Below are 14,556 nucleotides of genomic sequence, written 5' to 3' on the forward strand. Positions count from 1 at the left end.
TGAGATAATATTGGAGGTATTTTCAAAGGCAGCCCCTCCTGGTCCCTCAAAAGAGCCAAAGAAGGCTGTTGATCCGACTCCATCCTCCAAAACCGGCAGGGAATTGAATAAGGCTTCGTCCCGAAGCCCAAAATCACAAGTCAGTAGGCCTCCAAGATGTCTACTTGAGTGGTGTCAACAGCGTTTACTGCTGAGTTAGTATCGAAGCTAAATGCTTAGGTCATCCACCTCAGAGGAGTCACCTCGAAGGGACATTCAACATCGATGCTTGCCTCAGAGTTGACTTGAAAATGTAAACCCGAATTGAAAACGGATTTCTTTTAATCTTTCGGATCAATTTTCTAGGTGGAAGATGACATCATCCCCTTTGGGTATGAAGGTTTTGGAACAACAAATGTTCCAGAAGAATTGATTCCAGAAGAAGCACAGCTAGATGGTATACCTCATGCCTGAAAGATGACAGTGGCTCAGATAACCCCTGAAGTTGAATTTGACACAGCAGATCTGCATTTTCACCCAAATGCAGCATATAGGACTGTAATGAATAGGGAGAGAGAATATTTAGGTTTGGGTCGTCCTGCAAAAAGACATTACTCAGGATGATTTAATAGATATTTTTGACCAGGGTCCTCCAAAGAAGCCTGTGCTGCCATTCCGCGTATCCACTCCTCCACTTAGGGACGATAAGCGTTAGAACGCCCTTTGTGAAAATGGTCTTTTCATCAACAACCATTGCAAAATTGTGCACTGGCAAAAAATAGCTACACATTATGGAATGTGATTACACAAGTTGCGGAACACATTCCTGAAGGGTAGATGCAGAAGGGTTTAATAACCTGATTAATGATGGAAAGAAGGCTTCCTGTCAATCCCTTCAATCAGGACTAGACACATCAGATTACGTTGGCATATGCATAGGGTCTAGCTCAGTAATCAGGTGGTTTGCATGGCTGCGTAATTCAGGGTTCACCCCTGATCTCCAATCGCGGCTTCTAGATATGCCCTTTGATGGGTGCAATGTATATGGCCCCTAGAAGGACGACAGCCTAGAGAAACTACAGGTTTCAAAGGGTATAGCAAAACCTCTGCAACTGTCTGTCAGCCGCAACAACACTGAACCTCACAGAGCTAGCGAGGGCGGTCCTTTCATTATTACTCCTCCTTTGGTCAAAGGGGAAGAGGTCAGATGTACAAAAGCAAGGGCAAAGAAGATTTACACATGCCCAAAGAGGTCATGGAGGAAAGATTGTCCAGGCAGCAATCCCCTCCTCTTGCCCTCATCCACAACCCCAAAAACTCACTTAGCGCTTTGTTCACAAGTCCCCAGTGGGAGACAGTTTGACCCAGTATCTTCAAGAATGGAGCGCAAATACTTCTGATGCATGGGTTCTACAAACAGTAGCCCAAGGGAACTGCCTCCCATTTCTGCAAACGCCTCCAGATTGTCCCCCAAGTGAACACTCACTTCAGGATCTGGATCTGCTCCTCTTACAGGAGATTCTCACCCTGTTGGAGAAAGGTGCTGTAGAGAAGGTATTTGGAGCGGAACAGAACTATGGTTGATAGTCCACATATTTCCTAGTTCCTAAGAAAGATCAAGGATTGCGACTCATCTTCGACCTGAGGCGCTTGAACAAGTTCCTCAAGAACGACACATTCAAAATGATCACTCTCGCAGATCCTCCAGGCCCTTCAGATACAGAACTGGATGTTGTCTCTCGATTTTCAGGATGCTTACTTTCATGTGCATATACATCCCAAGCACAAAAAGTACCTGTGGTTCGGCATTGGCAGTTCTCACTATCAATTTCGAGTTCTGCCTTTCGGGGTCAGCTCTCTTGAGGATCTTCACCAAGTTGATAGTGGTGGTGTTAGTGAATCTAAGGAGGGGAGGGATTAACATATTTTCCTAGCTAGACGACTGGCTGATCAGAGCTTGTTCTCCTGAAGAGGTTCTGGACCATATGCACAGCACCTGCCACTCCCCCTACAAACTGGGCTTCTCGCTCAACTTCTAGAAGTCCCAGGTGACACCTTCTCAAAAGCTTCAATTTATTGGAGTGGTCCTGGACTCCTCTTCTGGGAAGGCTTTGCCTCCCGAGTAGACGGCTCAACATATCTTGCAGATGGTAATGAGATTTTAAAACACCCAATATCTACCACCATTTGACTTTTTGAGGTTGCTGGGCCTCATGGCACCCTGCATTTTCCTGGTGCCAGAAGGCCATCTGAGGATGAGGTCCTTCCAATGGGCCCTCAGATCCCAATGGCCACAATTCGCAGCCAGGATGACGGACCTTCTTCAGGTCCCGAGCAAGGTAGCACAGGTCCTACAGGGGTGGGCCTGCGAGGAGAACGTGATGATAAGGTAAACCTTTTGGCAACCATGGCCTGAGATAACTGTTATCACAGATGCTTCACTCATGGGATGAGGAGTGCGCATGAGTGATCTGATGATGAGCGGCTTTGGTCCCCTGCAGAATCAAGACTACACCTAAACCTCTTAGAGCTGAGGGCGATCAGACTGGCTCTGATGACCTTTTTGCCTTCCATTCCGGGAAAGAATGCCCTGATAATGATGGACAACACAGTGGTCATGCATTATCACAACAAAAGAGGAGGTGTAGGGTCACTACAACTGGGTAAGGAGACAATGCAGCTCTGGTTTTGGGCACTACAAAAGGGAATCTCTCTGTCGGCTGTTCATCTAGCCAGCAGTGGGAATATGATTGGGGTTCGCTCTGAATAACAAAATACAATTTCTAGACCTAGAGCTTTATGTTGAAAACATCACAATTCAAACAACATTGTATGTAAAACCAACAGCAGGTAACAGTATCTTGCATGCCAATAGCAAATACCCAGTGCACATCATTAATAACATTCCATTCAGAGAATGTTTGCTAATCAAGAGAAATTGCACACAAGAATCTGAATTTGACAAACATGTGACAGAGGCAGAAAACAAATTTAAACTAAGAGGATTCAACAAACTAGTTAAAAAAGTCTGATACAAAACTACACACAGATCAAGACAAGAACTGCTTCAAAATGAAATTACTGCCCAGGAACAAAAACTAACCTCACCAAGACTTATAACCACCTACAACAGTGAAGCACTAAAACTTAGAAACATTCTTTCCCAACATTGGAATATTCTCAAAGCAGACGAAGATCTACTTGATCACCTAACGGATACGCCGAACCTAACGTTCAGAAGAGCACACAACCTCAAGAGCATACTTTGCCCCTCTCATTTCCATCTGCACAACAAAGAACAAGGTCTCCCACAACTATGCAATCATGAAAAATGACAAGACAACTACAAATCTGGAACTTGTAACATCTGCCAATTCATCTGCCAATTCAAAATGCCTAATGGCAGAGACTTTACCATTCAAAACTTCATCAACTGCAACACCAAATTTACAATATATGGAATTAAGTGCCCTTGCCATAAACTATATATAGGAAGTACAATTCAGAAACCTTTGGCATACCACTTACACACTGTACACCCGAAAGCAAAAATTGAGACAATAAGATTCTTTGGGATTCAAAAAGTCAACCGACCCCCAAGAGTGGGTGACTGGGAACAACGATTAAGACAACAAGAAGCCAAGTGGATTTGCCTGATGGACTGCTGCCACTCTGGCTTAAATTCGGACAGCAAATTGGGTCATTTCCTCTAAATATTTAACCCTTCTCAAGGACTTGAATTTGTATTTCTGTTATCCAATAATACATATGACCCTGACCATACTATCCAGAATAACTGACTCCATATTCAACACCATGAAATTGTATCTACACTTATCATATTGCTATACTGTATCTAGATAGCCTTAGTAAGGTGAAACAAGTCTGGTAACAATTAATATTACCAGCTTCACTTTAAACTCTTCTCATAGGACCCACAAGGATTAAGCGTCACCCACAGTGCCCAATTCAAACTGTCAATAATCATTCACCACTACATGCTTTCTTTATTCACTTTTTCAAAAAAAATGTTTTACTTTGTATGCAACTAGAATTTTCCACTCCACAATTTACAGATTGTGAAACACATTGAGTTAAACATATTCTACAATGGATGACATCTCTGTTATAAACTAGTTTCCCAGCAATGACAACTATTACTCCGCAAATCTGCGGCATACAAGTCACACAACACGGCACTACTATCATCAAACCCAATCCAAAATGGCGGTGTCGACGTAATTTACGCCAACCCGTCGTGAAACACTGGCACGTCACCACGCTGCGTATCCGTCATCGCGCTAAATAAATACGATCAGTGCGATCTACAATGGCGCCTCAGTGAATTCTTTGAATCGCGGCTCTCATACCGGCATCTCTGTGCTCTCCTCCTTAAACTGAAGGTAAGTTCTACATTAGAATAAACGCTCCCCTATGAACCTAATTTAAAATCCATATACAGACCGCACCAAGTATTAAGATGCACGTTATATGTTATCCCCCTTTAGGGTTTATTCATTTTGTCAAAACAATAACAAGGACAAGCAAACCTACACTGTACCGGCACCACGGCACGTCATTGTTTCGCATTCAAGGTAAGACTGATACCGCTCCGTGAACCAATTTTTTAAAACCTATATTACAAAGTAATAAGTACCTAGCAGTTAATGTACGTAAAATGATAATTTCTTTCAATTAGGGCGCATAAATTCAACAAACGAGGACTAGCAAAATGGACACTTTATAAAATACAAAAAAAAATGTCAATATTAAATGGATACATGAACCAATCAGTGTGGAATAATTGACATGACCAGTAAGCGCTCCTTTCTCTAATTTGATTTGATGGTTCAGTGTGAATAATTATCGGTTCATAGGCCAACACGTGACCGATGTTCACACCGACTCGCAGTCCCAACTTTCAACAGAGTTAAAGCTGGCGGAACCAGCTTTGAAGTACTAGCCCCTAAAGCTGGGAACTCGCTTCCGCTCAGTTCAAGAAATGAAGAATCCCTCACAACTTTCAGAAAAGCACTAAAAACAAAGCTGTTTAACTAAACCAAGACTACACTGCATTTCCAACATCATTGTTCCTTTGTAACCTCGGAACAATTGTCAACACAGTTCATTGAATCTCTCCTTTGTAACAAATGATTTAACATGCATCAACTGAATATTCTATTCTATTTATAAATCAAAATAAATAAATAAATAATTAACTGGTAACCACTCTAAAATTACACAACATATGAATTAGCTACTAATGCATGCTCAGTTGTCCAGCCCATGCTATTGACCTTATCTCCCTTAAGATTTACAAGCAGATCACGCAAGTCTCATCAGAAAAAAGAGATATCTTTCAACTCATCATTACTTAACTTACAATTCTTTCTTTACCAGCAACCAACAGAATCCGATTTAGCCAATGTGGAATAATTAACATGGCAAATAATCATCAGAACATAAGGAACAAAACTAATGAATAAACAATTAATTACCCTCCTGAAGAACCAATACAAAACTATTGGGGAAACACGTTTCGAGGGAACAAGTAACTACGAGTACCTTTCTGTGAAGCAACACCAAGGATTCCAACTTTGATTTAAATCAGCAATGTACACTCAACTTAGAGGAAACAAATAACCTTCGAGGGAACAAGTAACTATGAGTACCTTCTATTGAAGCAACATTAAGGACTCCAACTTTGTATTCAAATCACTAACGCATACCTAATTGAACTAATGGCCAAACTCAAGGAAAGAGATACTATGGACAATTCTCTTTTGTGAAGGAACACTAGTGACTCCAAACATTTTGGCCTAAATCATTAATACAGACCAAACCAATGTGTGACCGGTATGCAAACATGATACATTAATAAAAAGATCAGATGTTAATAAATAATTAAATATAAAAAGATTCAATCACACTGTGTGTATCTGTGTATTATTAAAACTATCAGAAATCTGCAGGCGCAACATTTAAGGTAATATACCCATCTTTTTAATTTACCTCAACCATTGGGCAACCTCAATGACTCTATTACCGTGCAGCCACAGATATCTTATCAGAAATTACTGAAAGCTAACAATAGTGAGCTCGCTTTCAAGATTGCAATTAGGTTTCCAATTATATACAGGTTCGCTCTCAGTAGGCTGAGCACCATCTCCACTGAGTGGGAGCTGGCTCAGGAAGCCCTTTTAGAGATCATTGTTCTTTGGAGGAACCCTCAAGTGTATCTGTTCCCGTCCAGTATCAACAGGAAGTGTGACCTGTTCTGCTCCAGGGAATTTCCTCATAGAGGAGCTCTGGGATACGTGTTTGTGGTGGACTGGAAATGTCTACTCCTATACGCATTCCCCGTCATCCCTCATGTCATCAGAGGTTAAGGAAGTTCGGGAAATCCATTATCCTGATTGCCCTGGATTGGGCCAGGAGCATGTGCTACCTGGACCTTCTAGACGTGTCCATCGCCCTCCATTACTTCTTCCACATACAGTGGATCTACTCTGACTAGCGCGAGGCCGTCCTCTTCACCCAGAAATCATAACACTGAACCTTCATGCTTGGTTTCTGAGAGGCTAAGATATAAAGATTGTGATCACCCAGAAGGTGTTATGAAGGTGTTGCTTTTGGCTAGAAGGCTATCAACACAAGCCCTATACTTTTGCAGTTGGAACAAGTTTTGTAGCTGGTGTAGCGCTAATGTTATAGATTGTTTTTCTTGCAATACACCTGAAGTGCTTTCTTTTTTACTGCACCTGGCCCATTAGGTGCTGCAGGGGGCTAACTTTAAGGCATACTGGACGACTGTATCTATGTTCAAACGTTCGCCGAAGTAAGGATTTTATTTTAAGATGCTTATTGTGATACAATTCTTGAAAGGACTGACAAATACATTCCCATCGGTCCCTTTTCTGGTTCCGTCCTGCGATTTGAATTTAGTACTTACTTTTTTAATGGGTGTGCCTTTTGAACTTCTTCATTCCTATCCTCCCAGGCTCATAACCTGGAAAACCATCTTTTTAGTGGGCATCACTTCTGCTTGCAGGGTTGGTGATTTACCCCCTCATCGCCCTCCCAACCTACACCTCGGACTGTGAGCAAATGTTTGTTTACTCCTCTCTTTCAACGCCCATCCGGGTTAGTAATTCCTCAGGACGGCTGAGAAGAAAGGGAAAAGCTAGGCACTGAAGCAATATTTCCAGTGCGTGGTATTGGTAATATCATCGTCATCACGTCCGAACGCAGGAATGGTAACCATCGTGGGACATCAGCAATGAGTCAACATAGCGCCCAATGCTGTTGAAAAAAGTTCTGAGACTACCAAGCAGGATACAAATATATCTTAGATGAGGAATTGTCAGTGTAACATCCATCAGAAAAAAACATTACGAGGGGTAAGTAATTTGTTCTTCTGGTACCAAATCTACTTGGAACTCTTGTTTTTGACCTCTTAATGAAAGCCTGCCGGTGCTACGTTGGAATTCAAACCTGTTAGCTCTATATTATCTAAATATTGGTGCAATAGAGAGAATATCTCACAAACCATTCTGACGAGCGTTGTTAAGGACACATATGTAATTTGCCATACATATATTCTGCTAAAAGTGGAAGCGTTTCCAATTATGCCGCATTGCCCATTTCTTAAAGCCCCTTTCTTCTAATATTTTGCTTGTGCCTAAAATCCAAAAGAATTAATTTTCAATAGTTTGCTGTTTTTGCATGAAGGCATAAGTTAGTGAACGATCACTGTAGTCTTTGCCTGTTTTGCAATGCTGCATGATAATTAGACTCTCATGAAAATTCTACCCTTGTGCCTCTATCTATTCCGATGAAGCTCACAATGGTGTGGTATGTTGTGAGTGAATCTCTTTGCATGTGGTCTAATTTCTCCTTAATTATGCTTGCTCATAAGAACAACTTTCATCAAATCTCTGCTAAAAGATACACATTTTAAAACTGTTGATGATGTTTTTTCTGATTAAACAGAGGACAGAACCCTCTGGTGGTTATCGAATCCTTGCAAGACAGTTTGAGTAAAATGTATCAATAGTTGTTTTTAGTATTGTTTCTTGAACTTTTGTTTCTAAGTGCATTATGATCTGTTTTTATCTATGCAATACATATTTCTTTACAGTGCTATGTTTGCTAATGTTTACTAATATTGAAAAGCTTTATACTTTTCTTAAAGAGAGCATCATGTTCTGGACAGGTGTACTTGCTTTAAATAAGGCATTATTAGAATTCTTGGTAGGGATTTTTAATAGACTGAGATTAAAGAGATTGCTCATGAGGCTGTTATGTCAAATTTAATTTTTATATTCTTTCCAAGGCTTCAAAAGATGAAATAATAGATACCTATAAAAGGTTCTTCAATTGCCTTTTCTCATAATGATACTTGTTGAAAGATGAGAAATGCCTGAGCCATATCTGCCACAATTGTAAGAGGGAAGCAAGACAGTTCATGAGTGAAAAGTTTCTAAATGTTAAAAGGAGACTCAGTGGGATTTGCTGAGTTTAACATTCATGAAATCAATACTTGGAAATGAGATTCAGAGTGCCCAATCTGAATTCTGACGGATTATTTGCTTTCATTGGACATTCGTAATTCGATTGATCCTTTTGAAGTCTTATGGGTAAGCTGGATTGCAATGTGACAGTCACAATCTAAATGGCCATTGATTTGTATTGCCCTAGTACATGTCAAGCAGCACTGGGTCGCTAATTTTGCAGTTGTGTTGGACATTGACAATCCCCTTTGTCAGTCGGACGGTCAAGTCCTGCATGTAAACTGATTTGAAATGCAGTGATCCAAGTCAATGGAAATTCAGAATTCTGATTGACTATTTTGACTTCCTTTTGCACAGTCAAATTCTTAACAACCATTGGCTTTCCTTGCTAGTACAAGTTGAAACACAGACCTACAGAAAAATTATGGATCATCTTGACTGTCAGTGCCAAAGTATAACCTCAGTGTATAACAGTGGGCATTGAGCCTGTATTAAATGTGCCTCAAGTGCGAATTATCCCTTCTGGCCAACATAGATGCACTGAGAAGAAGGGATTTACCCCTGAAAATCAGTTGTGCGCATATAGCACAAACCAAAAGGCAGGTATGCACACACTAAAGCATTTCCAAGAACCTCTAATTCTGGCTGAACTTATCTCATGTATGCCAGTTGCAAGGATTCAATGTTTATTGGGGCTTAAGTTAATCATATTACAAAGCATGCTTATTCCCATTGCTGTGCATGTAGATACACCCACACCTTTTATTGCTCACTTTCTCAACACCCCTTTCCTTTTCTTTTTTATATCTTTGTCTGTGGCCTGTTTGTTTAAATGTGGTTTTCCTTTCTGTGCTGTGCCTCTGTTACCTTCAACTTCTCACTCCATCCTTTAATTCAAGAACAAACTTCAAGGATTGGTTTTTGATTTTGTGACAAAGCAAGTGTTTGACATTGTTATCATGGTCCTGATTTGCCTCAACATGGTGACCATGATGGTAGAAACAGATGACCAAAGTGAGCAAAAGATCGAGATTCTCTACTGGATTAATTTGGTTTTCATCATTGTCTTCACGGGAGAGTGTCTGCTGAAAATGTTTGCACTACGTCATTACTATTTCACCATCGGCTGGAACATTTTTGATTTTGTGGTGGTCATCCTCTCCATTGCAGGTAAGTTTTTCAATGCTTAATGTTTTCAGTAAACTATCCAGAAGCAAGTAAAAAATTGACAAAACACCGGCGCAGCCACCAACATCAAGGCACTCCTCTGAACTTTCACTTCAATCCTAAACTAGAGCATAGAAACAAAAACACGGCTAACCAAGTGAAATCTCTCTGAATTGTTAATGCTCTTTCTATTTCTGTCTACATGCAAAGGGTCACTGTCCAGAGGAAGCAGACTCTCACAGTGACCCTTCACCTCCCACCGTCCCACTTAACATAAATCTAAGAACAGAAAGTGATCTACTTTGTAGTGAAAGTTATTTCTTTCAAGATCGTTCAAAGTAAAGATCATTTCCAGACACAGGAAGTCGCCATTTCGAATGTTGTCATTCACAAAGCAAACAGAGAGTTGAATTATTGAAGTCTAGTGGCCAATGGCTAGAAGACAAAGCTGCTCAGAGGTACATGTTTCAGGCCTACTATGCATTAAAGTGATACATACATCATGCATTGAGGAAAATAGTAGATGCACGCTAGGAGTCGGGGAACAAATAAAACATATAAATGTACAACCCTAGAAATGATATTAATGTACCACTGGATGCCTGGGTGTTGCTTACACTTTTCGGGTCCTCTTAATCATGATGATTTAGGAAATGAGGCAATTTGCGATGAAGGTATTAATTCACCTGTAACCCTGGGGTGCCAAACACTAGGAGTGGAACTTGAAGACCATTTCACAATGTTAAATTTAAGTATGGGAAAGACTGGAGCACTCTCGTTCATGACTCAGTGCCACCTGATTTAATGAGCATCGCGCAAAGGGGGTGAGTGAACAAGCCCAGAAGATACCTTTGGTCTCTCTCTCTTCCTTTGCAATCCCTCTTGACAAGCAACCTATGTAAAGTAGTGTCGACATCCAAAAGACCAAGCCCAGCTACTAGCCTCTCTCTGTCCACATCTGCCCAAAATCACATTGTGTAGATGTGTTAGTCATGGAGAAGGTGTCACATTGGAAAAGGTTCTGGTTTGATTAATCCTGCTTGCATGCTGTACTGGCTAGTAAACATTTGATGTGTCAAAATAAACTACTAATATAAAGGCTATCCCAACTCAGTGATTATCTCATACGTTCACCTAGGCAATAAACAACAGAACAGGTCTGCAACTGCGTTTCCAGCAAAGTTGCTTGATGATGCATATAGGGGTGTCCATATTTTATTGTATTTTAATTCAAACAGCTTCTGGCAATGTATCTACTCTGACTGAAGCATGCAAGATTGTTTCATTTAGGGCTATCGAGATTAGGTCAATATTGGTTGCTGCATTTTGTCTTCTAAATCAAAACCTTTTGCTCATTCAGTTACTCTGTTTCACTATAAATGGGCTTAGCCCCATGTAAAAAGACCACTTTTCTCAAAAACATCATATGTGTTGGAGTTAGGTTATAGAAAAACAGTGTGTTAAAGAAGCAAACATGACATCCAGGAAGACATTCTTAGTAGCAAACCTGTTGTTCCAAAAGTCATGCCTCACATTATTATGAATGTACAGAAAATCACCCAGAATGTGAACGCAAACTATCTCTTAATGAAGTGCCTGATAGAACATAAGATATGAGGAGGTATTACAGAAACCTAACACTGGTGTTAGTGACCTAGTGCAAAAAGCATATTCTTTAAATACATTTGTGCACCAGGGCAATAGTTGCCATAGTCTTAGCACTAGCGGGACATTTTCCCCTGTGCAAAAATTGTTTATTAGAATGTTGATTTGAAATAGGGCCATTTTTGCCCTACTGCTAATTGTACTTGCACCAATGCAAAGTGTCTGTAACAAGTTCCATTATTATTATGGTATTTATTGAGCGCAGACCTAGCTTTGAGAAGCAACAGAGCACTTTATGGAGGTTTACAACAATACAGATACATTACAGAATGCTTTACAGAGGTATACAATATTACAGATGCATAACGGTGTGCTTTTCTGAGATAACAACAGAACAGATATACAGTGGGGGTAGGATACAAAAGGGGTAGGATACAGAGGGGCACAGAGGAGGGGTACAGCTGTACTGGCTGGCGGGAAGGGGAGGGATTGGCAGCGTCTAGCGAGTCAGGAAGCGCAAGGAGCGACGTGATGGCCTAGGGGTTCAGAAGGAGAGACGCCTTGAAGAGGTGGGTCTTGAGTTCTTTTCTATATTGTAGGACCGTGTAAGTCCATGATTGCAGTGTAGAAACCTGACCGAGCTATTGATGGCTTATTCTTGAAAGGAAGCTTATGCAAGTTAAAGTGAGATTCTGGCATGTTAGAAGGTTGGTAGGTTTGAGAGGGTTTAGTTTTACTCGGATTAGATTGACATATTAAATTTGACAAACACATTTGCATAACCTTTTGCATATGTAATTGGGATTTGTGGTGCCTCAAACATAAACGGTGACAAGGAAAAATTGCACCAAATGTGTGCTAGGGATAACACATGCTGTGAATGTTTATGATCTCGGATAGACGAATGCATTGCTTCTCACTGCCACTACACAGTTGTTTGCTCTCCTCTTTTAGGTGTATAGAGTCCCGATCACGTGACACCCTGAAATACCAAATTAGATTACCAAAAGAAATGACAGAAAAGGGCTGGGCACTGTTGTGAAATGATGTGCTATTTATGAACGTTATGTAATGCAGAAGGGATAATACCAGAATCGCCCTTTAAGGTACACCTTCATGTAGATTGTGCAGTTAATCCTGCTGTTCCTATCAGACCTGCAGATTCCCAGCAGCATGTTACTAATCCGGTTCCACACAAGGCTCATGAGTATGTATGAAGGGGCTGGCTCTGCTGTATATATGCTGTGCACTGAGTGCCCAAAATGTGCCAGCACTCTCTCTTAGGGCACTAGATGTACCCCTGTAGTGTATCTGCTCCATAATGTGTTCACCATTGTACCCTTGTTAGGTCTTGTTAAGCGCTTTGGATCTTTCCTAGAGCTCTTGGGGAAGGGCCCCTAGTGTCAAGCAGCTGCTTTGTGATTCAGAATGTCCCCTGGTTGGCCCTTTTCATCAAATACCTCTCCCCTCTATTCTGCTATGCCATGCACAAACATGCCTGGAGTAGATACATTTCACTTACAGTACAGAAGAGAATATATTCACAATGATCATGCTGTGAAGATTAATCTCTCTTCACCAGACATGTGTGTGTATTTCAGAGCAGAATTAGTCCATACTGCGGAACTCATTCTTTTTACAAACCTAATTTTATTTAAATCGTGTGTGTGTGAGTTGTTTTCTTCCCTAGAGTTTCCATTCGGAGCAACATCTTCATCTATGAACCTCCCCTCTGGTGGTGCTATTTGTAGCATTTTCTGTGTGGTAAATGCGCCTGCTAGAATCCTTCCTGAATCTGCTTGGTATTCAGGTGAAGTTGCAAGAGGTTACCAGGAATTGTGGAGAGCACATACGCAAATCATCGGGTTCCCCTCCCCCACCCCCAGTAAGAAAACAAATACAACCTACATAGTGACACCATGACTCAGGAATTGGGCAGGCAAATAAGAGATCAGTCTCCAGGGCCACCTGAATCCATCCATGCTGTTCCTCCTACCCCTTGTCTGCAAAGGCAAGCTCTTAAATGTGGTATATCTCGTGCCTCGGTGAAGGAGACGAAAAGAATTACAGGTCTTAATGGCTATTGAGTTTTGTTTGTGTAATGGGGAGGAGGATCCCTTTGACTTCTATACTAGTGCTTGTTCCTTCACATGCTATGAAGGTGAGGTTGGCAATGTGGAGGAGTGCTTCAACTAATATTCCCCTCAGGCTGGTTCAAGAACCCAATAAAAAGTAATCAGAACAAGTTAAACAAGAATCCCATAGTACTTAATGCCCCCTGGGCCTCTCTTCGGTGGCAAGTGATAAGTCCTGGTGGTCGTCTCCTTGTGGTCGCGACATTTAATAAGTTGCAGCAGCCGGTCGTTGATGCTGTTTTGCAGGATTGTTTACTCTGTGAGTAAGGTTACTTCAAGATCCTTGCCTAACCTCCTGTTTTGTTGCCTGAAATACGATGCTGTGTTAGCTGAGCCTGAAACCATAGTTGTCTGGAGACAATGAGAGGGAGGGCAGGCCCTGGAGCCTCACCCCTGTGCCCTGCTCCTACATTTCTACTCGTACCTTCTTACTGTGGCAAACAGTCTTTCCTAGAGAGGAGTCGACTGGCTACACCTCTAGAGCCAATTGGTAAGGTTTGAATAGTTTGTCCCCCCTTCTAGGACATCCACCCCCATTACCTGTAATGAGGGGCCTGCTTTCAAGGGGTTTAAGTGATGAAAGATTCACACCAACCTTGGCTCAAACATTTCCTGTCCTCTGGCCCATAAACTTCTCAATTTATGGAATATTGGACACTCTCCCGGTAGTGTCAGGAATCCAAGAACTTAGAGATTGTGTACAGTTTCACAAGGACTGACAGCTGGTGGTGGGGATGGTTTGTGATGATGGTTCCTAGGGGAGTCTTGGAACAGTTACAGCAGAGATGCATGGGTCTAAGGGTAAGCAGACTGTGGCAGGCTTCAGAACCTTTTCCACCTTGAATAGCCAAATCTATGTAGGTTTCATTTGACTTGTACAGGCCAGGACGATCATATGGCTTTCACTGAGACATACTTGATCTTGTGGTTTGTATGCAGGTGCGGGTCATCTGTTTTTATCTGTAAACCTTTTGGCAGTTTCTGGTGCCTAGCTATGTGTTAAAGCTTTCCAAAAACATTCCTTCAGATGTGTGACAAAGAAGGTGGCTGAGGGAAAGACTGTTCTCAGAGTCATATGACCTTTGGGAAAAATGGATTGGACACATGAAAAGATGAATCTTAGAGGTAGAGATTAATTGAGTTTATATATACCATTT

The 14,556-nt window shown here is 41.3% G+C and overlaps 1 protein-coding gene across 3 annotated transcripts in view; it reads left to right on the forward strand.

Moving 5' to 3' along the window:
- Window positions 1-14,556, forward strand: part of LOC138521307 (sodium channel protein type 4 subunit alpha-like) — a 3,496,387-nt gene that overhangs the window by 3,164,544 nt on the left and 317,287 nt on the right. For all 3 annotated transcript variants that reach the window (XM_069634046.1, XM_069634045.1, XM_069634044.1), the window contains one exon: window positions 9,392-9,662. In XM_069634046.1, coding sequence (XP_069490147.1) covers window positions 9,392-9,662 — 271 coding nt within the window. The remainder of the gene's footprint in view (window positions 1-9,391; window positions 9,663-14,556) is intronic.

This window comes from Ambystoma mexicanum, chromosome 13 (genome assembly GCF_040938575.1).
Source record: "Ambystoma mexicanum isolate Mex_15411 chromosome 13, UKY_AmexF1_1, whole genome shotgun sequence".
NCBI classification, from domain to species: Eukaryota; Metazoa; Chordata; class Amphibia; order Caudata; family Ambystomatidae; genus Ambystoma; species Ambystoma mexicanum.